The 25,753-nt window shown below is 38.5% G+C and overlaps 2 protein-coding genes across 3 annotated transcripts; both read right to left on the minus strand.

The window, feature by feature from the left end:
• Positions 1–743: 743 nt before the first annotated feature.
• gucy1b1 (guanylate cyclase 1 soluble subunit beta 1) lies at positions 744–13,189 on the minus strand. Of its 2 annotated transcripts, XM_079338084.1 has the most exons (13): positions 13,049–13,189; positions 12,654–12,727; positions 10,543–10,643; positions 10,288–10,406; positions 9,056–9,253; positions 7,740–7,970; positions 7,324–7,440; positions 6,599–6,732; positions 4,982–5,179; positions 3,989–4,226; positions 3,162–3,302; positions 1,759–1,913; positions 744–1,602 (listed from the first exon to the last, which is right to left on the minus strand). In XM_079338084.1, exons 1-13 carry the CDS (start codon positions 13,049–13,051, stop codon positions 1,461–1,463), a joined length of 1,851 nt encoding a protein of 616 aa, XP_079194210.1. In that variant the 5' UTR covers positions 13,052–13,189; the 3' UTR covers positions 744–1,460. The 2 variants fall into 2 exon arrangements, with proteins under 2 accessions (XP_079194210.1, XP_079194211.1); XM_079338085.1 differs by lacking the exons at positions 10,288–10,406; positions 10,543–10,643; positions 12,654–12,727; positions 13,049–13,189 and adding an exon at positions 9,340–9,455.
• A 1,497-nt stretch (positions 13,190–14,686) lies between these two features.
• gucy1a1 (guanylate cyclase 1 soluble subunit alpha 1) lies at positions 14,687–24,723 on the minus strand. Its single transcript, XM_079337726.1, has 8 exons — positions 24,201–24,723; positions 23,884–23,951; positions 22,965–23,053; positions 22,149–22,864; positions 19,042–19,527; positions 17,371–17,514; positions 15,886–16,040; positions 14,687–15,592 (listed from the first exon to the last, which is right to left on the minus strand). The coding sequence occupies exons 1-8, from the start codon at positions 24,438–24,440 to the stop codon at positions 15,454–15,456; spliced, it is 2,037 nt and encodes a 678-aa protein (XP_079193852.1). The 5' UTR covers positions 24,441–24,723; the 3' UTR covers positions 14,687–15,453.
• Positions 24,724–25,753: the final 1,030 nt, after the last annotated feature.

Here is a 25,753-nt window from a genome sequence, read left to right on the forward strand (position 1 = left end):
AACTGAAACAATGTTGAAATGAAACAATAGTGTACATGGTCGATGCACTTGTTTGTCACATAGATGGCTGTGTGGATGAAGAGGATATTAAGGGAGCTTTAAACATAAGGACTCTGGAAAAATGAGTTGAAAATAGTGTAGTACATTTCCTATGTTAAGTAAATACAAACACTTCCATCACATACATGGCACAAAGAGTAGTTTCAGCCATACATAAGTTTAGTGAACTTTTGTCATGTAATTTGTTACTATATATTATGTTTTCTAAAGAAAATAATAATCACATCTTATAACAAAAAAGGAAAAATAACAGTTACAATTTTAATTCATTAAGTTTATCTCTCAACTTTTTGTAGAACATAACAACAACATGTTGTCAAAGAAGCACATCAAAATGTGTATGTTGAATAAATATCTTCAATAAAGTAGTGTGTAATATTTTGACAATAAGACTTGGATAGATGATGATAAGGGTTTACTAAAGACTATGATTCGTAACTTTTAAGAAAAGACTGAAGCTTTGACTCTTGAATGAATATATGAATCAAGTAATAACAGCAGCTTTTGTGCAAAAGAACAATTGAGCATGGTGATAAGCTATATAAATAAAACAGCTTTAATATGTATGATTTTTTTTCTTTAATGATCTATGTGAAACATATTCAGTGTAAAAGTTCACAGCTCTTATATGCAATGAAAAATAACTCGAATAGTCACAGTAATTCAAAGTAATGAACTTAATGTAAAGTTTAAAGTATAGTCAAATATTTTATTTAAATCAAGATTGTATCTTTCAAAAGTAAAAATGATGGGGTGCTAGAGAGACTAGTGGTTAAATTGGAAGCGCCCATGTACAGAGGCTACAGTCCGGGTTTGAATCCCTCCTGCACTTTGCCACATGTCGTCTCCCACTATCTCATCCCAGTTTCCCCCTCTATCCACTGCCCTCTCCTCTGAATGAAGACATAAATAGTTACTTTTTAAGATGACTAAATTCTTTTTGGCTGGCTTCAGTACAAATGTGACAAATATAGCAGCGAAAAACATTGAAGATAGATGGAAATAATCTTCTTTAAAAAACCTTTCGTGATATTATGTACAGAACAATGTGAGAATACTCCAAAAAGTCCAAAATACTGTAGTACCAAACTTGAATTCATCATATACTGAATTGTCTACTTCACCTAATCAAGGAACACTTCACTAACTGTATGTGAATATAAAAAAAACAGATAGTAAAGCTTGAAGAGCAATGTTACACACTCAAAACAATTCCAAACAACAATTTCACACAGGTTTTGCTTTATATATATAAAATATTTGCATGTCTGTTAATATATATTTTTTTAGTTTGTGTCACATGATCCATCCCATTCCTGCCTCAAAATGTGGACGACAACACTGAACGCTCTATCTTAAGACACTCATGGAGTTTTAATTGGTTCTTAATTTTGTTAAGCTTAAACTAACGGGGCGTCTGTGTTGGTGGGCTTCCTGGATAAAAACCACACCTTCATGGGGTCCTTCTTTCCTTTCATGGTTATAGGGCCACGATATTCCAAATGAAACTGAGGGTCAGCGTTCTCAGCAGACTGCAAACACCTGCAATAAAAATATACATTACTAAGACTGCTGTAGGTCTCCAAGGAACATTCTTCACAATCACGTCTGTTTCTTCCTTTCTGCCAAACCGTGATCATTTTTTCACAATAAAATCCACCAAAGAAAACTAAAAACAACTGCGGTTCTTACTCTTACCTGTAAGTGTATTCTGAGACGTTTATTTTCCCCTTTTCACCAGTGGTTTCTGTACGACTCGTGAGGTTGACTGTATTTCCAAAGAGACAATATCTTGGCATCCTCTGGCCAATCACGCCAGTCACCACTTCTCCTGTGTGAATCCCGATGGTTATCTAAAAGTAGAGGGGAATGAGAGAGGACATACCTTTGTTCACTCTGATTCTCCAATATGTCAGTTAGAAATAAATCAAGGTTAATAAATGTGCCAAATATGTTGCTGTTTTCTGTCAAATGCTAGCCAAACAAAGCATAAATGTTTATTATATCCACAGCACAGAACATTAGTAATCTGCAATAAATTAATCACCATAAGAAACTGATTTATCTTCTTCTTTGCAAAAAGACCATGTAAATGTTAAAATCAAGGACAAGGTGAGATATCATTGCTCCACACAGAGATTCAACCGTCCAGCTCGATGCGTCTCTTAGTCTGTTGGCAGGGATTCTGCAAAAGGTGCAACATTTGGTGGGTGGATAAACTTTGGATGAAATCACTCCATGCACAAAATTAGATCTATTTTTCAGCGTTGCAATAAAGTGGCAATTCCAAAAGTAGCTCTAGGCAATCTGCAGACTAATATTTACACTTGATCTTGTAGGCACTTCAGTGCTTGTTGTCTTCCGAGCTTGAACACACATGTGAGTGCCTGGGATAAATGGGAATCTATTTTTAGACACAAGATCGTGAGATGACTTGAGTTCTGTTTCTGCAACTAAAACGGGGCTCCTCTTCAGCCAGTGCCATGTCCCAAAAAAATAAACAGCCTTTTGTTAACCAGACATCATTTTCCAAAGTGAAGTCTTAACAGTCCGTGCTACAATAACAATCTCCAACAGTCATTTAAACAAACGTCTGCTGTTTTTTATCCAACTTTTCACAACCGATTACTTCAGCTTGGAAATATGTCCAGATGTATAGATGCTGTTGTTCTAAAAAAAAATCGACCTGCACAAAAACTTAGAGGGTGACATTTTGGTCATATTAGGTGGAACTTAAGTACACAGTATTTATCAGATGCAGAAGAGGGATGGCAATCAGTATTTATACACATTCATTTTCCAACATTATTAATTTTGCAAAATTCGTGAAAGCTGACCTGTTAAAAAAAATAAATAATAATGTTATTTCTAAAAGTGAAAATTATAGTGTAAACCTACATCCACTCAGACAAAAAAAATGAAGACTAACTTCCCATCATGTACACACACGTCATACGCTGCCATAAAATGAAGATTTTTGGAGTCTGTAATCGTAGTAGTTGTTCCTGATGAATAAAGGTGCTCCATGCAGTTTTAAAGGTGTACAATATTTAACGTTTGAATAAGTTGTCTTTTAAAATGTTCTATTTCGAGCATTTTACCTGTACTGGCTCATCGTCTACTTTTACTTGTCCGGCGATCTCCAGCATATCAAGGGCGAGGTGGCAGATTGACTTGGCGTGATGTGTGCACGGCTCCGGTAGGCCGCTCACTGTCATGTACTTATCACCTACTGTCTCCACCTGAATAAGAAAAACAGAGAGTTATGTCACGACCTCTTCTGCTCTGCTTTACTTGTAGATCATGAATAAAGGGGTTAGTTCCCACTGTGAGAGAGAAATAAAGTGAAAGACCCTGAAAGGAACATTTAAACAGCTTTTACGCCATTCAGGCCCCCTTTGAGGCCAGTGAGAAGAAAAAAAAACAGGACCACCTAGCGACTCAGCTCGTAGAGTAAATATTACTTCTTTTGGTGACCCAGTGCCTGAAGCCGATCCCTGGAAGTGCCGAGGTCTGCTTGACTTCTCAAAGTGCATTCTTGACTGAAAGCCTGGAGTATAAATCTTTTGCATGAGGCCTATAAAACGGTGCAGTCCCTCTGTAAAACTAGCCTGTGTTTACAAGTTAGCACTACTCTTCTTATAGAGAAAAACTGAAGTCATTTGATATAAGCCTAATTAACCTCTTTCTGAATTGTATATGCATTCAAATTGTCATTATTCACCAAGATTAGCTTGTATGTGCTCCCTGGTGCATTTACGCTTCGATACACTGAAGAAGCTCTCAAACACTTAAATCTCAGAATGCTATTCTTGCGAGTGTGTTTGTGTTCTCTTGAAACTCGCTGCACAGATTTCTTCCCTTTTTTCCCCTTCACTGTGAGAAACGCATACAGGTGCTTGCTATGCAGAAGACTGTTGCTTCCAACCTTGTATACATAAGGGTTATTCCGAGAGTCGGTCAAGATGTCGAAGCGTGTGTAAACATCATTGAGCAGGTTGACTATCTTGATGGCTCCCTCGGCCGACGCGTGCTTGCTGCAGAAGGCATTGAATCCCACAATGCCGCTGAACAGGATGGTCAAGTTGTCGTAGCGCTTGGCTGGGACGGGACGTTTGTGCCGCAGCTCGTTCGCAACAGACGGCGGCAGAACGGAATAGAGCAATCTAGAAAGGAGAGGAGAAATGTGTATTTTTAGCAGTCGCACAGTTATGGTGTCCTCGAGCAGCGGAGTAATGGGCTGCGGCTGCCACACTCAAGTCCACCCTTTGGATCAGCTTTTTATTTGCTCACCCACCACCTTTTGGTAATTTCGCTATGCAAGCTGCTCTCGGATGGGAGGATGGTGTTTCTATGGTAACTGGGTAGATCATGGCTGCCTTTTAAAAGCATAGTACCTTCCATGATGCATCCCAATTTGAGGACCCATGATGCATACGAAACAGATAATGGTCCCCACATAAAAGTCTACACAAGCATGTCAAGTGTAACTGAGAGAGGAGACTATTAATATTTATCTCTAACATTTACAAGTATTCAGATACAGGGGCATTTTTTTTCTCCTTTTAAGGTACAGGCCATGCATGAACTTTAGCACAAAGAAAAAAAGATGTATGTTTTCATTTCGAGGAAAGAGTATGAAGCTTTTAGCAAAGACAGTGTGGTAGTAATCCTCGTAAATATTTAGAGAGGAGTCATTCATTCTAATCAGCCTACGGGGTCTGGGGCACTTTGAGGCTGAAGAATAGGAATAATAATCAAAAAAATATAATACAGGGATCCATTGATGGGGTTAAAGGCCTTACCTATACAATAAAGAGTTCCCACTGCAGCCACAATAAAAAGTGTCTCTGGAGAAAATGTTTTATTTCAAAAAAATAAATTTCAAATTTTATTCAAAAATCTTGAAAAATATTCAGACCTGTCTGTCTTCTTCTTCTCGTCCTCCAGGGCCCGGAGTGTGTGCTGCAGACGGTCCGTCAAGATTTCCAGCTCTTGAGTCAACTTGTACTCCTCCCGAAACTGCTCGCCCAGCAGCACCAGGTCACGCGTGGCATCGTGTAGCGGGATGTCGCTCAGGTATAGCCCCCTCCGTGTCAGATCATCCAGGTTCATTACACTAGAAAAACAGAGAGGAGAGGCAGCTTGTTTTTTTTTGTCGCTGTTGTTGTTGCTGGAGTTACAGTGTCATTTTCAATGCATGGTAAGGGTCTGATTTGTGTCTGTGGGTAAAAGGAAATCTGGCCTTTCTCTTGGTATTACTCATATCAAGAGCCTGCACAATTCAAACTGAAGATGAAGTATGTCCCAGCAATTACGTCAGCATGGTGCTCACAGTGCTGAGCTTACTGTCTCCAGATAAATGTTCCTCTTGTGTGGTGAGGTCAGACGTGGTGTCTTTCAAGTGTTCTCCAGTCAGGTGAATACGTGCTTTTCTGTCCCGACCTCGGTTATGTCCTTCTGAGCCAGCATCCTTTTGAAAAAGAGTCTTCGATCTGTGGGGACAAGACCTCTTGAACGCTGCTCTCCTGCATCCAATATTTCAATAGATATGACTGATTGGTTATACCAGGGGTTACAGAGGCTAATGGAAAAAAACGTAAGGGTTTCTCTGTTGTTGTTTTTTTTTCCTTTTCTAATCATGTTTCAACACGTTGTTTTAGGAAAGCAGATGCATCCCCGTCGTCTCGTCAGTAGGTTAGTTTACGCAGATACCTGACCTTCTTGTCCTCATTAGGAATCTGATCGTGGCTGGATTACAAGCACAGAACGTTGCCTGGGCACACTTTTCCTACAATCTTTACGTGTCATATATCATTTTATAATATTATTTCTGGATTTTCTAATAGGATTTAGGACAGGATTCCTGAACACGTTCCCTTTTTTAAAGTGAATATCAGTAGTGCAGCCACTCCCACACACTGACTCTTACATACTGTAAGAATCCATATCAACATCACATCATTGAAGAAATCCCTACTGACTCCTGTTTGAAGAGGAGCTGCTACTTTGACACTTTGAACAATCCATAAATAAGGTATATGAGTTGAAGATACTTGAGTGCTTCATCTTGGGCTTTTGGAAACTGACCAGACTTTTTTAATAGGTAAACATTTTATAGACCTCACAAGTAATGGAGAAAAAATGAACCATAAATAATGCTTAGCTGCAGGCCTTTTTTGGCACCAACTTCTTGACTAAAGCTGAAGCACACAGACCAAAGTGTCAAGAAATAAAATTTGTTAAAGGAGGACTAACACAGTGTAGGTGGAACTTCCTTGTGCGTTATCAAAGTATTGTCGAGGTATTAGAAGGAAAAAGTTGTGAGCGCCTGGAGCAAATCATAAAGACTTCTGAATTTAACTTTTACTCGCAGGTGATGTTTACGTAGTGAGTTTTATTTCTGTTTGTATACAAAGGCATCCGCATTCATCAAAATGAAAGAACACCTTGGAAATTTGAATTCCAGGATTTTCATCTTTGCCAGAAATTGGTTGAAGTGTGTATATTCAGCCTGCGCTGCTGTAAGAGGGTTTACCTGGGCGAGCAAAGAAAAAGGATGTTCTCTGCCTCTGGCAAGTAAATCATCTGTCCTTTCAATCTGAGACAGCTGATCTCCACCCCCGTCAGCTCGTCCTCATTCTCCACGGTCTCTACATTCAGCAGGCCCTCCTGTCAGGATTACATCACACGTATGAATAGTTCATTACATGTTCTTTTTTAAATCTGCATGGGCACCAGTTCAGCTCACTATTTCAACATGTGTATGTTTTTTTTTGCCTGAAGTGTTTACATGCATCGTCAGACACTGGAGATCATTTATTTTCAGACTTTTATGTGTGCAGATAAAAATCGAAACTTTTTTTGATTTCTTTCAAGGCATAGGAAGCATTCAGGAGTAAAACAAGCTTCTTATCTCACCACAGAGATTAGGATCCAATTGAATGGTCCAGATATTGTATTAAATGTATTCCTTAAGACACTTCTGATCTGCTCTTTCCTTGTTTCTCAGTTCTGCCAGACTTTATGTGCAGTATGAAGTTTATTACAGTTTGTGCAAATCTCAACAATCTCAGTCTTGGCAGCCTGATTTAAAAAAAAAAAAAAGCTGCTAAAAATATCGCATGGCTCATAAAAGAATATTTTACGTTCTGTCATGTATAATCAAACCGTTTATTGATCATTGCTGCCTTGATTATGCTAATATAAGAAACACACAACATAAACACAGTGTTAAAAGGCTGAAATAAACATCATATTTACCTTGCTTCGCAGAACAAAGACAGTGTTGATGTGGGAGAGGATGCCATGAAAACTGAAGTCAATGTGAGGACGGACCAAAGAAAAAACTGAAGGGAGGTTACAGGTTCCAGGCTGGAGCTGAGGAGTCAATAGAACAGACATCTTTCAGTCACATATCATTAGAAAGCACTGCTTGTTCGTCATAACAATGATTACTGATGATATTCTCTGATTCTGGACAGATAGACCGGTTTTAAGTTTGAGACCAGATATCAAAAAATAAAAGTTTGAGAAAATTATTCTTTGCCATTCATTTTCTTGAAACTGTCCAGTCTTTTCTGCCAAAGATAGAAGCCTTTGTACCACTTCAAAGTGCATACTTGATCAAACTGTGCTGGCCACATGTCAAACAGATTTTTTGCAGGCAAAGTTCACACCTGAGGCAGGACACGATAGATGGCGTTCCCACACTGTGTTAGCATCAGGTCCTTGTCAAACATGAGGTGGAACGGGAAGGATTTGCAAAAGGTGTACGGGCTGATCCTTGTCTCCTGTGTGCCGTTCTCCTCATAGCCGTCCAGGTCCTCGTAGAACGCCTCCTCCTCCGAGTCCTTCTCCTCGATCAGGAACTTGATGTGGTCACACTCCTTGCTTTTCGGTTGGATCATCTGCATAAGATGGAGTCAAATAATCTATTAAGAAATGTATGTCATTGCAAAGGATATAATTAAGTTTCAATGGCACGTAGTTCCATCAGTATTTTTTAAATAAATGCTTAACCCACTCATTATTAGTGTCATTACCAAAGTGAAATTAATGATGCCATAGATGTCTTTTCTGTTGTTATGGAAGAAGTACTAGTTATAAAATGACGTTGTTCAGTGTTCATGTTCATGAGGAGCGCTGACGTCAAGCTCCCATCTCTGCACCCTGTTGCCACAGCAACAGAGGCTAATATTTCCTGAAATTGGGTGTCACATTTGGAGCGCTTTCTTTTTTTCTGGTCTTTCATTACACACACAATTTGCCGAACAATATAATCCACCCTAAACAATACAATTAGATCTGAGAGAACACATCTAGAAATGATAAAGACTCCAGCTACAGAGAACAGACGAGGACGTCTGAGGAGAATAACGTGCCGATGGAAATGGAACAGATTGGGAAGTGACTGCTACACCTGACTGTTTATGACATTGGCTTTTATTTATTCATTAATTGATATTGGTGCTTTCAGGTAAATAAGCCAGCATTAAACACATGTTTCTACCTTAATTGTGAATGATCTAACATACAATTAAATCTAAATCCATCCACAGTGAGACAGACCTAAACTTCACTTCAGGAAAAAAAAAAAAAAAAAAAAACTCCTTGCAAGACTCCCATGCCAGAGACTCTGTAACTTGGCTCTAAAAATATCCTCTGACTCACAGACATTAGCCAAAAACTCACTGCTGAATTGCAGATGGCACAGCACAGCATTGTTCCTGTTTGGGTATATTTCAAACTTTCTGTTGTTTTCTCATTACTTTACGACCTTTGACCTTCAATTATATCCTCAGACACAAACACACACACATCCAGACAGACAAAGATGAGACCTAAAAGACATAATTGAGTGTTGGACAAAATGAATTACAGAGGAAGTGAGGGGGAAAAGTCCTCTCCATTCATCATCTTCAGTAGCAGAGTGAGCCATTAGTGCTGTGGCTTCAATATACACAAAGAAGGAACAAAAAGCAGCAGGGCAGACCTTCATCTCGATCTCGGTTCCATGGATTTGTTGAGCTACAGTTTTAATGATGCCAATCACAATGTCCTGCAGCCCTTCCCTCTCTGAGTAGTAGTGGAGAATCAGGTTGTTGCCCTTCTCTGCATCTGTGCAGCGGAACGAGGGAGCTCTCATCCCGGGGTAAATGGTACCCAGGTGGTCATGAAGAGCATCCAAATTCTGAAAATGTAGGTAAAAGTTCAAATATTCAAAGTGAATCATAGCTGAGTTAATTAAAACCTGGTTGGAAGATAATGACGCTGTACATTATTCATGAAACCTTGAAGACATGCAGCTCTTTGATACGGCACATCCATAATTATTAGTCATGTTGAGCTCCTCATGTAAAGCGGTTACAGACAGATCGCTGCAGCCGCTGTGGGTGCGAATCCGAACTTGGCCCTTTGCTGCATGTCATCCCTCTCTCTGCTCCAAATATGGTCTGTCTCTCTTCAGCTGTCCTATCTTTTCAAGGCAAAAATGGCAGCAGAATATCTTGTAAAAAATGTAAGCAGTAGAAGCTAAGTTATTTTGACTTGAATGGTGCTTTAAACAAAGTTTTTTTCTGATGTATGTATCTGTATGTAATATTTTATTTTTGCACATGGTCCCTGACAAATAAATTAATAAATTAAGTGTTTAGTAGAATCCACAAGGCCCCCCCTTTGACCACTATCACTGGACGTTTTCTAAAAACTCAGATTTCACAGGTTGTGATTTCTTCTAAAGTTCATTTTTAGGTGAGGAATCAGTCAATATGTTATTTCAAACGGATGAAGATTTAAAATGTCTGAAGAAATTGTTCGTACCCTCAGTCTTTTAGCGTTGTTTTTTTTTTTTAGAAGAAACTCTCAATGAAACCACAAGAACACAAAGCGGATTGTGAACAAGACATGTTATGTTCTTATCACGAGCTTTTGAGTTCCACTCTTGGGGAGCACTTTTTGGGTCAAGTTCCATATATGGATCCTACAATTCCCATAATGCAACACAAAATCTCTTTCAGTTGTGCACCCCCTGCTCAGTAGGACACAACTTTCAAACTATTCAAGTCCAGTTTACCAAAGCAGACTCTCTTTAATCCCCCCCTCAGACTTGACAAAGCCCCCCCCCCCCGCACCCAGAACCACAGACTGAATTACACAAGTGTAAAAATTGCTTTAAAGACATCACCTCTAATGAGTAAACTGACATGCATGAAAAAGAGAAGTTACCTGCAGGAATTCACGAACATTTGATCCTAACACACGTAAGATGGTGTCATATCCAGACTCTTGGCAAAACTCAAAAAACATCTTCCCAAACATCTGCAAGATGGCCCCTGCATCGATCTCTGAAAGATTGAAAGCGTCTTGTCAGTATCTAAGCCGATACGAAAGCTTGCGTTAAAAACCACATTTGCATCACTCAAAACATAACGAATAGTGTATTTTGATTCAAATCATGACAGAACACAAGGTTTCACTTACTGAGAACTTTACTGGCAGCAGCAACGAGGTCGTATGTTTTGGTATCGTCATAAATGATTCTTACGAGAAACTGACCCTCGATATCAAGCTGAGCCTCCCTCCTGTGAACAAAGTGAAGTCATCTCTCATGAGCAACAGCAAATGATCACAACAGAAGTAAAAAGTAGACGACTTACTCAGGCAACCATTTGCTTTTGATTGAATTGCATTTTAAATGTTGCTTATTTTTGTTCGTGTTCATGGGGGATAGTTTACGAACAATTCATTGGATTTGTATGAAGTCTGTTGATGTGAGCCAGCTCGAGTGATTTACAACGTAAACATAGTTTCATTATTACTTTCAAAGGTTGTTTGGTTTTAGCTGCTGGTGCTCATGATATTACTGCGATTAATTTTTTTAAGAGAACCGATTTGAACCTTGAGACCTTTGAATCGATTTTTAACTGCTTCACTATTAATCTTTACATCCCTAGTTTTAGCACTACTCTGTTCTGAGTTCAGATAATCAGCTTCATGTTCTGCAGGTCTAATTTAAGAGTTGTAATTTGTTATGTATTCAATGATCTGACTTTAAAAAAAAAAAAAAAATCCCTGAAACGTAATGAGGTTCTGATTACTTCTGTTTAACTGAAAAAACAAAAATGATTTACAGGCCTGAGCAGCAGCATTCATTTTATCTGAACACATCACAGCTGGGAAAACATACCAAGCCTTGAAATCCTTAGCAAAGAAAACATGAATTCATTTATAAACTATTCCACTCGACAAAGTCTGAAAACAGAACAAACATGATAAATTGTGCAGTAGATAATCACGATAACAGTTTCAGAAATTTAAAAATAAAAAGGAGCTTCAGAAGGAGGGCTGGTACAGAAACACTTTGGGAACATTTAAGGCAGCGGCTGCTTGGATGACGTTTCCTGTCTAATTCTTCTTGGTGGGGCAGGATCAACTGTCACGTCGTAAAAACTATCGATGATAAAATCACTGAGATTAAGGCAAACATTTCAGCATGCTAAAAGCTGATAAGTAAACGTTGAAGAAGTTTACGGGAATTACATTGTATTTGCTTGGTGAACTGGGGTTTTGCAAGAATTAAATGAAGGCATAGTAAGATAGCATAATCAAGTCAGTGAATCTACTCAACTATTGTTTTCCTGGGATTATTTCTGAATCGGAGCCGTAGCTTTCATTGAGGTCATGTCCTCTGAATGTTTTCTCAGAGTTTGGGCCTCTTATAGTAAACTGCTAGGGTGGAGTTTTTCTTCTACAGTCTTAGAGATGACATATTTAAGTCCAAAAAATACGTAAAGAAATAGAATCATAATATCACATGAGGTTAGGTGATGACAAAAACTGTCCAGAGAAACAGACGAATCTTTGATTTCTTTAAAACTTTTTCTTTTGGGTAGGAGAAAGATATATGGTTCTGTCCTCAGTATTTAAAAACATATCACGCTTGCACTGCATTTTTTATTTATCATTGTAAATTACAGGCCAAAAATGTGTATATCAAATTTGACAGCTAGTTTATTCCAGACTCAAGATTGTTATCTGTCAAATACAACTGTGCAGGAAAATGCAAAGATTAAGGCCACTGAGGCTTTACTCGGACCTTATGGTTTGAGATGCTCCATTGTGTGTTGTAAAAAAACGTGTAAGTGACTTTTCAGATTGTTTTAAAATACATTATATAACTGTTTTATAAAACAGGATGCATTGTTGTTGATCAAAATAAAGACAGTTTGAGAAAGATGTAGCCTAAGAGATGAGTGCGTTGATACTAGTGATGTGAATACTTTTTACAGTAAAATTATCAGCATCAAAAACACTTTTTTATCACAGTGAAAGTTTTTTTGGAGATGCTGACCAATATTGATGTTACATTTTAAAATATTGGCTAATAATTAAATTGTCAGATTAAGATTGTTTGGTGGCATAGATGAAGGTTAATTATTACTGCACAAGCAAACATCTGATAAGAGTGAGCTGATAGTGAGCAGATCTGTGCACAGTGATCCGTGTTGTGGTCTGGTTGGCCACAGCGTAACCTGCTGTGATACCAACAACAGGGCCGAATAGTAGCGTAGGCACTAGATCCAGAAACTCACTTGATATCTTCCCACACTTCCGGGCCGTAATTCCTCAGAACAAGGAGCTCCAAGGCGTGATTCACAAAACCATACTGTAAATATCCAGAAAAACACACAAGCAGCGTCAGTATTATTACATGGAGCATGACATGCAATACCTAATGATTAAATACCAACATATTCATAATACCATTTTAACATAAGATTAAAAACATATAAGCACGAGGATAAAATATGTTGATCTATAATAATAGGCTACAGTCTATGAGGCTACACTGTTTGAATACCAGGAAATTACTGAATTGCGACAACGGGCTTCTTGCAGGAAACGTCTACGCAAATAAAACACGTCGCACGACAAACTGTCTCTTTTGCCAGCATTAAAACAAAAGGCAAAATCTAAATATACAGACCATGATAGCAGCCGCTCTTCGCTCTTTGCACAAAAAAAAATAATAATATTAAAAAAACAGTTGAATCCTACGCAACCTTCATCGTTTGGTAAAGATGCTGAGTGACTCTGCGTCCATGCCCCCTTTTTTCCTCTCACAGTGACGAACGTCCAATATGGCCAATAGGAGACTGGGAGAGTGTCTTACGTAATCATTTCCTGACCAATAAGGATATAGCTGCGTTGTTGTCCAACTGATGCTGGTGAGCGTAAAAATCAGGAAGGCAAATGTATTGGTACTTCAGTTCACGTTTTGTTCTACAAACTTTCATTATCTGTGTATTGAAAGTTTCAAATCAGTAACGGTAAAAAAAAAAAAAAAATTAAAAAAATTAAAAAACTTCAAAGTGATTTGTATGAAAATAGTTCTCTAAATATTTCGTCATTTATAAAAGTAGGCCAATACTGCAGTACAATGTAAAACTTGTCTTTTTAATTTAATTATTGGAAATAAGTATAATCGGCAAAATACCCATAAAAATAACACGTATAAAAGTAGGCCTACTCATTATGCATAAAGACTATGGGTGTTACTCATGATGCTGGTCAAGTTGTACAAGTTATATTAGTGTTTTAATTGGTTACAGTATATTCAGTATTAACAGATAATAAATTATGTTTTGTGTGAAATCTAAATCTCAAGAGCTACCTGAGCAGCAGGACCATTTATTTTGATATATATAAAAAAGTGTTGGAGTTTAGTTATGAATTTCTTGACTTTGAATTTAGACAGAAAAATAGTCGAATGTAAGTATCTAAAATGTGTTATATCATAAAATAGGGTTTGGAAAAAATACTAAAAGTTATTTCTTTCAAACAACCAAATTTGACATTGAAAATATTTTCTTTATTAAATGCTATTCTCCACACTGGATAAGTCACGGCAGCCTGTTAACGTTTATATTTATTGCGCTTTAAATACATTTATTGGATGATTAAAACACATCATAATAAGTGATAGCATATAACATTCATTGGATTCATGTGTCGTGTTCCTGTTTTATAACAAAGGTGTGCATTGAAACCAATTTAATAAATACAGTATAAACGTGTACAGTGGAAAAAGTAAAAAATACATTTACACTTATATTAGGAAAATGCAAACTCTGAATGCTTCATGTCTAATGTCTATTAAATGCAAATCTAAATCACATTGTTACAAATATATACGGCCACAATCTCTGGAAGAATGTATTAACACGTAAATTCTTCATAAACTATATCTAAAGCAACAAAAAGTGACTTAACTGATCATATAATATATAATGAAGCCTCTGTGATCCTGCCAGTGAAGTCTCCATAAGGCACCTGAATCTGCTCTGCATACATCATTAAATAGAGGATTAGACCTCAGCTTTATACGTTTGTCTGTTAAAACATTTGAAAGCTCTCTTATTTGCTCTAGCTTTCCGAATTATAATTTGTGAAAATCGGTTTTAATCTTCATTTTGTTTCTGTTGTATCAACATGCCATGGAGCTTTCGTGGTGTGGTTCTCAACTGGTGGGTCGGGACCCAATAATGGGTCACTTGGCTGTTTTCAGTTGGTCGCAAATGTGTAACCTGAATTATTATTTTTTTGTATCAAAAAGTAACTGAAGTGTTTTTAAAAGTGTTTATTTTGTTCCATTTCTCCTGTCAGTCACATTTTTTGTACCTTCTGAGGTCCAAACTGCACAATTTTCCATCAAATAACTAGTTAAAAAATATCAGAAATGTGCGTGGCGATTTTCATGAAGGAGTTAGTGGTCAGTTCTGAGGTCAGACCAGTAGAGAACCACTGCTTTAGTAGGTACCTAGTCCAGACAGGTGTAAATAAACAGTCAAATATTTACAGAAAACGACCTTTTGTTAAATTAACACTTCATTCAGCAACATCGAATTAAGGATAGACATCGATTCTCTGATCCACATCTACATTATGTATGATGACAATATTTAAATTTCTTTAAAGACGCTACGGCATAAATTAGAAAAATGAACAATGTTAAATGTTTGTTTTACATACTTTGAAGCTCATAGCTGTGAAAATGGATAAAACAGTCTCAAGATCTTCCATTAACAGTATAGGAGTTTTAACAGACACTTCCTGTAACATATGAGTTTTCAGAGATGACTCATTCTGGAAGCAAAATAAAGGAAGTTTTTTTTTTTTTTTATCTCTGCTACATCTGAACAAATGGACAATTGTACAGGGACAACACTCACGTTTGACAGAAAGCTGACATCTCTGTCCTCAAGAAGCTGCACTATAGTTTCACTGAAAGACAACATCATCAGAATCTAAAACAACCTTAACCAAAGTACATAAGGTGTTGGCACTGTGTTCACTGGATACATTTTTTTGTGGTTCTGCAACAGCTTGGCTTTATTTCAGAGTCAGCTCTGAAGTTTTGAAGGACGCCTCTAAAAAGTAACAAACACCAGGGATGTCCTCGGGGAAGTTGGCCGGAAGCTCTTGTCTGCTCCTGGGAACGAAGACAAACTCTGGGCGATCCTTCAGCAGTCTGGGACCAAGAGCACACAAATAAACCATGAAACTAAAAACAATGTGGCAAATTATTTGACACAAGAGGAAACACAGAGGTCTTCTAAAAGTTAAGTTTCCTGTCAGGAGCACTTTTGGTTTTTTTTTTTCCCCTGCAGGAAACAAGCAATATACCATAGAGCATTGGCTTATTACAATATGACAACAGTATATTCCTCCAGTTGCATTTGTCTTTTTGAATCAAATTGTATTAGGTTGGACGCTAAGAGAAGTTCTTGCAACCTGGATCTGGATTTAGAAGTGATACTTAACCTGTGGGTTGTTGGGCTGACGTTGATTTTTCTAGGTTGGCTGCTGGATTCAAACTTGTTGGCCAGCGTGACATTATTCCCGAAAAGGCAGTATCGTGGCATCTTCACTCCAACAACACCGGCTAGTACTGAACCAGTGTGAAGGCCTATACGCATCTGGGGGGAAAAGGCAATATTCACATGATTGAGGTTTCCTGTTATATCCATCGATGGTATTTTAAGTGTTCATGAGAAGCTACACACCAACTTTTAAATTCTATATGACTGCAGCGTTTGCACTAGGGCTGTGCGCAAAAAGTCAATATGGTTGCATATACTCATGTGCTCCCATGCATCGATGGAGATGTTACAGAATCAATATGGCTGCAAAGCTGTGATGACAATTTTGAAAGACAATTGACCTATGGTGCAGTTCACAAAAACCCCATAGCCATAGCTCTTAAATTAAAATATTTTAATGTATTTGTAGGATCTACGAAGACCTGAAATAAAGTGTTTTAAGTGATAGGATCCTGCTGCTGTCCTCACAGAACAGCTGTTGTATTGAATTCTGTGTAGGACATAGTCATTATCCAAAATCAATGTGTGTCACAATACATATCGTATCGTGGGGTTGTGGAAAATACTCAGCCCTAGTTTGCACTACAGCCTTTGTATCTGATTTGCATGATACACATTAAGAATTGTTGTTGATAGTTTTTACTGTCAACAAGCACAATGTGAGGTAATTAAATAACACAAGATTTTCCAAAGAGCTATACTTGATTATATAGCTATACTAAATTGTCGGTCTCCAAATTCCACCACTAAAAAGAGTAAACAAATATCTGTGACACTGTTGAAAATTTGCAAGAGGAAGAATGTGAACAATCAAATGACATGTTTTAAATCTGTGAGCCAAAGCAGTTACATATCTTTATAAAACAATTTGTTAAGTGTTGTGTTTTCAGCAGCTGCAGATACCATGAAAAATGAAAAAGCCTTATTTTGAATTTTTGGGGGGGATACAGTCAGGGACAGAAGTCCTGTAGATATTGCACATCGTACCTTACATTATTAGCCTTTATGTCATGATATTAAGAGGAATATCTTAACCCACGGTAAGATATTTATTATGATGGCACATTTCCTTGAGGTGAAACAAAGCAGGGTGTCTAGCATAATGTGTTTACATTTTACTGTTACGTCTTGATCAGTTCCTATATAAAGGCATTGATGCAGCTCTGGATTAGTTCTTAGACAAACGATGTGTAATATTATAGTGGCACGCTTAATCATGATACAAAAAGGCTTAAAGTTTTACTTTATTGTCTACTGATGTCACATTAAATCGTTAGATGATTCACTTGAATGACAGCAGCCATGCTAAGGTAATTTCTTTTTCAACATCAAGCGTCCATAACTGAACTCTCCTGCGTTTTTGGAGGATACATCATCAGCCGGAATAATACCTATATACTAACATTAAGGAGTGCTTGACCCTCACCTGTATTCGTTCTCCTGTTGGTGTCATCACGTCATCTGAGAGCTCCATCATCTTTAAGGCCATGAGAGCAATCTGGACAGCATGCGTCTCGCTCTCCTTGTGTAAGCCACCAGCAACACAATATGCGTCACCGATGGTCTCCACCTGAACACAGAAGATAATCATTACAATCATTTTCTGACCTCAGAGCTGTGGGTGTCGTATTCAAAGTCAAGGGCCTTCTTATCAGTGAGTCTTTACAGAAGGATTTTTTCAAAACTTTATTGAAACCATCAAGGTAGCTCTTGAGCAAAAGTCGAAATACGAAGAGGATATATATCAACAGTCTGACATGCTCCTCATTCAGCGGGAAAAGACAAAGGGCAGAAAAATAAGGGGTAATAAAACTTAAACTGTGATGTGCTTTATCCCTGGTCATTTGGAAAAGTCCAAAAGTGTTTCATCTTCTTTTTCTGCTTCTTGTAAATCTTAACCGGAGAGCACTCAGCGAGTCAGAGACAAAGTGAAACTATTTTTAGGCCCATATACATGTGGAGTGGAAACAGGGTCCTGAAGGAACCTCTGGCTTCCTAGCGTTTTACGAGGTATTTGTCAAACATACTGCTCTTTCTGTTATGCTTCCTTGACACTTTGATTACATTGTCCAACCTCCCTGTAGATTAGCTGCCTGGCATACACCACCGTTGTTGTTGAACTATAGTCTCGGCCTGTGAAACATCGAGTAATGACAACATTTCAATGCACATGATGCTAAATATTTGATACTATACACGCCAGCCAAAAAAAACCTTATAAAGAGAACTATTTCTAGATCACAAGTTGTTTTTAAATACTTGACACTCAATACGTCTTTACTTATTCCAGTGGGGGGGTTTTTGCAGCTAAATTAACCTTAAAAAATGATTTCGGAGATGTGATTTATAACACTTTATGAATTTGAGATGTTTTTAGGCTAATCCTGAGGGGATGTCATGTTCATTTGAGTAATATTCAAATCTATTCAATACCGTTCACTAGGGATGTAATGATTCATTAAACTCACGATACCATTCACGATGCTGGGTTCGTGATACGATTCTCTCACAGTTTATTTTACAAAATCAGACTAAAAGACATATGATGACTGAAAACGATTCCTTTAGGGGCTGCTAACCTGCAGAGTGGTTTGGTCTTTTGATGTTTTTTTTTTATTTCCTAAACAAGAGGAAGTGATTGGAGCCTGTAGTTGTGGTGTTGCTTAACAGCTTCATCATGTTGGTTGTTTTGTTGGTGTAGTTCCCTGTCTTCTTGCAATATTTGAATATGTTGTCTTGTCTGTTATCTTCTGACACTCACCATACGATTCATTTTTCAGAGTACCCATGTGAATCTTGACACCTTGAATATATTTTCCACAACTTTACGATGAATCTCTACATCCCTACTGCTCTCTTGTTGATAGTGCCACTTTCCCATCACAAACAAATAATTGTTTGTTTTAACTTGTTGTGACAATGCAGTGTGTGTGTGTGTGTGTGTGTATGTATAACTCTATGATAGGAGAAATGTCTAATGGATTAACAATTTAGCTGCTGCACAAAGACTGAGTGGAATACGTGCTAAATTGTTGGCTTTGTCATTAAATCTTTCACATTAAATGCACAGCAAGAGATCTTAAATGTTTTAATTTACCTTATAAACATCAAGCTCTCCACAGTGGTGGTCAAACCGGGTGTACAGCTCATTGAGCATGGTGATCACTTGCATCGGGGTGCAGTGCGAGCAAACAGCTGTGAAGCCCACAATGTCAGAGAAGAGCATCGTGACTCGGTCAAACTTCTTGGCCTGCACTGTTTGACCCTGCCAAAGCTGCTGTGCCACAGTGCCAGGGAAGATGGAGAAGAGGAGGTCCACAGTCTTCTTCTTCTCCTCTTCCAGTGCTTGGTGAGCGTGCTCCAACGCGGCCTTGGCCTTCCCCAGACGCTTCTTCAAACCGTCCTGTGCCTTGGCCTGTTCACCAACCAGCACCACGTCCCGCAATGCGTTATGAATGGGGATGTCTGACAGATAGAGACCACGGCCTGTTAGCTCCTCCAGCTTGTCCACACACGGGGAGCCAAGGAACAAGATGACGTTGGATTCTGACACGTAGATCATTTGACCTTTAAGGTCCATTAGCTGGAATGAAAGAAAGAAATGGTTGATAAGAAAAGTTAACCTCTCTTCAAATTGCTAAACGTATCATGTATATGTAGAACCAAACTGTGTTCCTTCTGTGAAAGACGATTAAGCAGGATTACTGTTTATGGTTCTACTTAGAGCAAAAGTCACTGGACTTTGACACTTATTGACTTTAACAACAAATTTCCCACGGCCCAAAAAAGAAATATTATATTTTCAATCAGTAGTGTCTTTGCATATACATCTTAATTTACAATATATACTGTACATGTATAAACTCTCACAGGGCATAAATAGACATTTATACATTTGTCATAAAGAAAGTAATATTTGTCATTGTTTGATATTTATATAAGTGCAGCTGTATGCAGCCATCTGTCAGAAAACAGTCAACACAAAAGAGGGTTTGTTGATGTTCCAGTGGAACAGGAATGCATTAAACAAAACAAAAAACAGCATATCTAAGTTTGAGCGTTCACTAGCCACAGTCCGTATATATCAACAACTACCGAAAAGATTTCAACAACTTAATGTACTGTAAAGACAGCCGAGGTTCCCGGTGGAGGAAACTTTAATGATCCTTTGACCTCTCTACTAGCGCCACCATATGGATGACTTGTGGTTTAGAATGAAATATTTTAAGGATTAAATGCTGTGAAATCTGGTGTAGAGAATTGTCTTTAATGGCTTAAGTGATCTCCTGACAGTGCTATTGTAAAGTCTAACTGTTGTTGTAATAGTTGATCACATTCTCACAGTCCTCATCTATGCAGCATTTCGTTCTGCTTTTGCACAAATCTGAAAAGAAAAAAATGTATTAAAGTCAGTCAAGGTTTTGGCTGATCATGCTATAGTTCATATTTTTTTACAGGGAACTACTTTTCTCTATAATTTTAATTATATTTAGAAGTAGATGGCATATACAGAATAACAATAATGTGTTCAAATATAAAACATATACTCTCATATGCACTGTAAAGTGTTTAATCGGAAAGATATTTGATACACAAATTATTTTTGGCTCATTTGGAGTCCAAATAACTGTTTCCTGATCGATCTAAGTTTAATAATAAGGTAAATAGGTAAATGTAGGCAACTTGGTAAATGCTTCAGTCACGCCATTTATTTGCTGAGAGAGCAGTTTGCCCTGTGACACCACTTCTTGTCTATTTCCATGTGAAGATGCCAAATAAAGTGTGTTTAAACTGAATTGATTACAGGAAATAATTCCAGTTAATAGTCTCAATCTCAACATTCCACATGCACTGTGCGTTATAATGCTGTTAATATGTTTAAAGGAATAATGCACAATATGTGTTGTTTATTTACACTGGCAAACTTTTTATTACCAGCTACACAAGACTAACTCTGCTCATAAGAGACAAGAGTCTGTATCATGATGATGTTTACTACTGAACAGGTTAAAAACTAGAGGACATTGAGTGTTTGTTTTATTTTTAAGGAGTCACTAAACAAAGTCTCTTAAAGCCCCTAAATGAGTTTTAAATTGTAATAAATCAGACTGAAATGAATTGAGGCTTCTGCACAAGAACATCATTGACTATTTTCATGTGGCCATTTTTATACTCTGGAACTGCAGCCGAGTGGTAGGTGTCAGCCAAAGAGAGTTACAGCATGCTGCAGAAATAGCTTTTGTTTACAATTACAACAGCAAATATTCACAAAGAGTGATATATTTGATGGTAAAAGCAGGATGATGATTTTCTAAAAAAAAAAAAAAAAAAAAACCTGACTTAAACATGTATAACACAAACCAAAGGGTCCATACAGAAGGTTTAAAAACACTGTGCAGTAGCTTGGCGCTTTAGTTGAAAGCAACGCATCTCTCACTTGATAAGCATAGCCCTCTGTTTCAGTAAACAGTCCCCCCTGATGTAGAGGACACTGCTGACCTCAGGGGCTAAATGTTGGGAAATCAAGGACGTGGGTTTGGGTATGTAAATGACGCAGGAGTTGGGGAGCAGGATTATTCAAATTTGCACACAAAAAAAGTGTTTGAACAAAATTTACAAGGCCGCGTATAATGCACAGGGATTGGTCTGATTTGTTTCCACGGTTGTGATCACGCCACCACAACTTCCTGTGGGAGTGACTGTTGCTCAACGTTTCTGCCACGGCTTGATAGTGGACTTCTTGGTGAGGCCTAAGTGCTTTGTAACCGCCTGAACTGGGTACTTTTTCTTACCAGTTTAATTCCACTCTGTGTGCTTTAACAGTAAATCTACTGGTGTTATAGTGAATGGAAGCACTCTGTCAGTAGTCATTACACCAAGGCCATGTTTACACATGGATACTTTTTTCCTGTCGTGGCGACCGATTGCTGTGCACCCTCACATAAATAGCACAAGCATGACGGTGCCTTTGATGGATAAAATGGTTTGACATTTGCTTCTGATCTCCTCTGGGGGTATAATGTTGATCTCTTCCTCAGGCCAAGTGCACCAACATCGTACACCACTAACAAGCTCGACCGCTTATAAATGGCCTGATTTTTCTCTCTATCTTATAAGTGACCAGAAGGCCTTTTTCTGCTCATTAGTCAGTGATGTCACTCTTATACTGTAGCTAAGTTATACCTCACAGATATGAGGACATACCTTCCCTGTGGTATCTGTGGAGGAGTATCCATGCTTGATCCGAATGATAAACTGCGTGTTCAGCATGGTCAGAATGCCTTGAAAGGTACACTTGATCTGGGGCGAGACAATAGAGAAGTGTTCTTGAAAGGTAGCAGACCGCCTCAGTCCCTCCTTCCTGCTGAGTCTCTTCCTTAGCCCATGTCCTATTTGTACCAGAACCAGGTCTGGGTCCAGGATCAGATGGAAAGGGAAGATGGTGGAGAACAGAGAGGTAGGAAGCGTCCCCGCTGAAGTCGCCCGCAGGGGACTTGGGCTCAGGTTTTTAGCATCCTTAACTACAACTGTGTACAGAAGACTGGGCTGCGGGCTGGACTGCAGGATGCTGTCTTTCGCAGTTGGGGGGTCCATCAACACATCCACAGTGGTGTGATACAGCAGGCGGGCAGCCCCTTTGATGACTCCGGGGAAGAAGAGCTCAGTGGTCGGGCGGGGGTTGAAGAAATAGACAGTAAGCAGACCCAGATCTTTGTCTAAGCACAAGACTGAAGGTTCGTTTACACAATCCTCTCTGTCCGGGCTGGGCGGTGTGCTGCTCTGTTTTAACAAGACGTTGAAGCTGTTAAGGAAGTCGTGAAGAGCGCCCCCCACCACCCTCAAAATGTGTCTGTCCTCCTCGTAGCACATGTTGAAGAGCTCCTCGCCGAGAGCCACTTTCACAGCATCCATCTGGGATTCTGTCGATACAAACCAATGAAACTGTTTAGACCCAAACCCCCATCATTTCAATATATAAATGACACATTAAAACATTTTTAGCTCCAGATTTAACATAACCTGTTTTGGTTGAGTAAATGTTCATCATTTCCACCAAATGCTCGGGGTCATCTCTACAGCTCTGACAGTCTGTACAGCAAATGATTGGACTGCAAAAACAAGAAGTATCATCGTCAGACACATAGACCCAGTGCTCTGTCGACCAAGCTAGAGCCGCACTTTGTTTTTATTCCACAAAAAGGGGAATAATGCTTAAAAACGTTCTGTTAAGACCAAGTCGCCTAATGTTAGTTTTTATTTATTTCTAAATTACAATCCAAAACCCAAATATGTTTAGTTTAATATCAGAGATAAACGAGCAGAAGAGCCAGTTTCTGTGAATGTTGATTGACTTAAAGACATTTCTGTGCAAATTATCTTTAACTAATCTCAAGATCAGTAAAATACAACAGTACACAAAGCACAGAAACTAATTACCAATATACCATATAACATTATGTACTATTAATGCTTATAAGCAGTTAACAGCACACAGGTTATATGATTGTTGCTTTAAAACAAAACCCAATTAATACATCTTACATTTACCTTTATTAGTGGATGTGTCGCCTTAACTACATTAAACTGAATAAACTCAGAGAAGGGACAATGTTTCATCATCAGTTGGACTTCTTCTATTGTGATTGTCCAACAGTCTCGTGGTCTCCTTACAAGCCTGAGTCTGCGTCACATCTGAGTGTTGTCATCAGGATGTTTAGTATATAAGTGGAGGGGTGGGGTTGGGGTACATTTGTAAGGAATATGAGCTTTAAAGATGGCCAATTAGGCTTGAATCATATTTGCATCACTTTTATAGTGTACCACCTGCTGTGCTTCTAAGCCTACGAGAGTTTAACAGCAGCAGTCTATTTAAATCGCGTAGTGTGATGTTTATTCATATCCTGGTTGGAGATGTATTTAAAAAAAACCCACGTGTTACCTTTCAGAGTCCCTGCTGTGATCTGACAGTCTCATCATTCGTTGCAGGGCAGTATGCAGCCTCTGAAACTGTATGACATTGTGTTCAGTTCAACGTCCGCGTCTGGAAAACTTAACAACATTTTTTTTTTAACACAGGAGCGCCCACTGATAAGAATAAAAAAGCTAATTACAAATCAATGTAGGCTATGTCAAGTGGAAATGCATGGCATGATTTATGTGCATTAATGCAGACGTGACAAAAATCCAGCTGCAGGTACATCTTTATGGAAAGTAGTAGCTGCATGAGGTGAATATTAAGTGCATGTTTTAACTCACCTCAGGACATGCCAATTTCCGAATGCTCTCCCCAAGTGTGTGCAGGTTAACTTTGGCTCTGCAGGTTTTCTGTTGAGGTAGATCCTCGCCTGTTTTTCCATGAACGTCCTTAGAAATGGGCAATAAATCCGCGGCGTCAGTGGAGCGCTCCTCAAAGTCTCCGAGCTGATTATTTTGGGCGCTACTGGAGAACGGACACTCTCCTGATATCTTCAGCTCCTTCAGCTTCGCGCAGAACATTTTCCTCGCTGAAACAATCCTTTCTGCTCTTCTTTTCTCTCTCTTATCTATTCTCAGAGGAGGGGGGAGACAGTGTTAGTCGAGCAGCTGCTACGGTCTCCGGGAGAAATTCCATCATCTGGTGCTGTGCTCATCCAGGGTGCTTTCCTCCTCCGGCTCGACGCGCTGATTCAAAGGATGAGCACCCAGAGCTGAGAGCAAACATACAATATTCATTGAAAACTGCACGCGCAGATGATGGTAGGGAACTATCAGTGCCAAAAGCCAATGAGAAAGTGCAGGAAAAAGGAGCAGTAGGCCAATCCATGCGCAAGTGAGGGCTGGTGCAGCTCAACGACCTATCAGCAAAGAGAATTTATTTCCACTCCACTCCTCGCATGCAATGCACTTTTTTCTTTCTTTTTTTAATTAAGATCACCCTTTCTCCTGGATCCCATCATATAAAGTAGTCCTACATCTATATAGCCTAATAATAGGTCTTAAGAGCTACGAGGCCTATAGGTGATTTATGTTTTCCCATTAAGGCCTAGGCCTACTAATAAAAGCAAAGCAGAGAAAAGAAAAATCCACTGATGCTACACTTTAAAATCTGTTCACGTTTTTGAGAGCCATTTGTCAAACTATGAAACATTTGTTTACAGCTTTTTATTGCTCCAAAGTAAAGTATACAGGAAATTGGACCAGGTCTCTAAAAGCTATAGCAGCCTTCATTAATTCTTTAAGATTATATAGTCGAGGGCTACACACCTGGCGCTCTGGCGACCTATTGGCTGCTGGGTTGTAGTCTGTTGTGGGTGTTGTAGTCCTCAGGTAATGAAATGGACGTGTGAAAAACACATTTTGCTCGTGTTCCTTCAGCTTTGAAATAAACTGCCAACAGCAAATCCAACAGTGCCAAAGCAATGTTCAGAATCAGAAACGGTTTTTATTGCCAAAGACATTTACATAATTTGTTTTGGTGTTAATCAGTGAGTTAACCCAATTGTTTTTTGTTGAACAAGGGAACTTTAATGAACATTTTACCAACTGATTATAACGTGATTATTTTGTATTATTAGTTTTTTTTTATTAACTTATAATTCATTTGTACATATTCGTTTTTTAATCTGATGTGTTTGAGCATTTACTTTTTTCATGAGCAAAGTTGCATTCATCTAACATTTTAAATGTGTTCAGTGAAGTCTGTAAGCCATATTATTAACAGAAAAAAGATTAATGTGCTTAACTACAGATTAATGATATAACATATGAATAATAGAACACTGATATTGTTATCTAGCTGAGTTTTAAAGCATCAAGTAGCCTATGAATCA

Source organism: Symphodus melops (genome assembly GCF_947650265.1).
Source record: "Symphodus melops genome assembly, chromosome: 2".
Classification (NCBI taxonomy): Eukaryota; Metazoa; Chordata; class Actinopteri; order Labriformes; family Labridae; genus Symphodus; species Symphodus melops.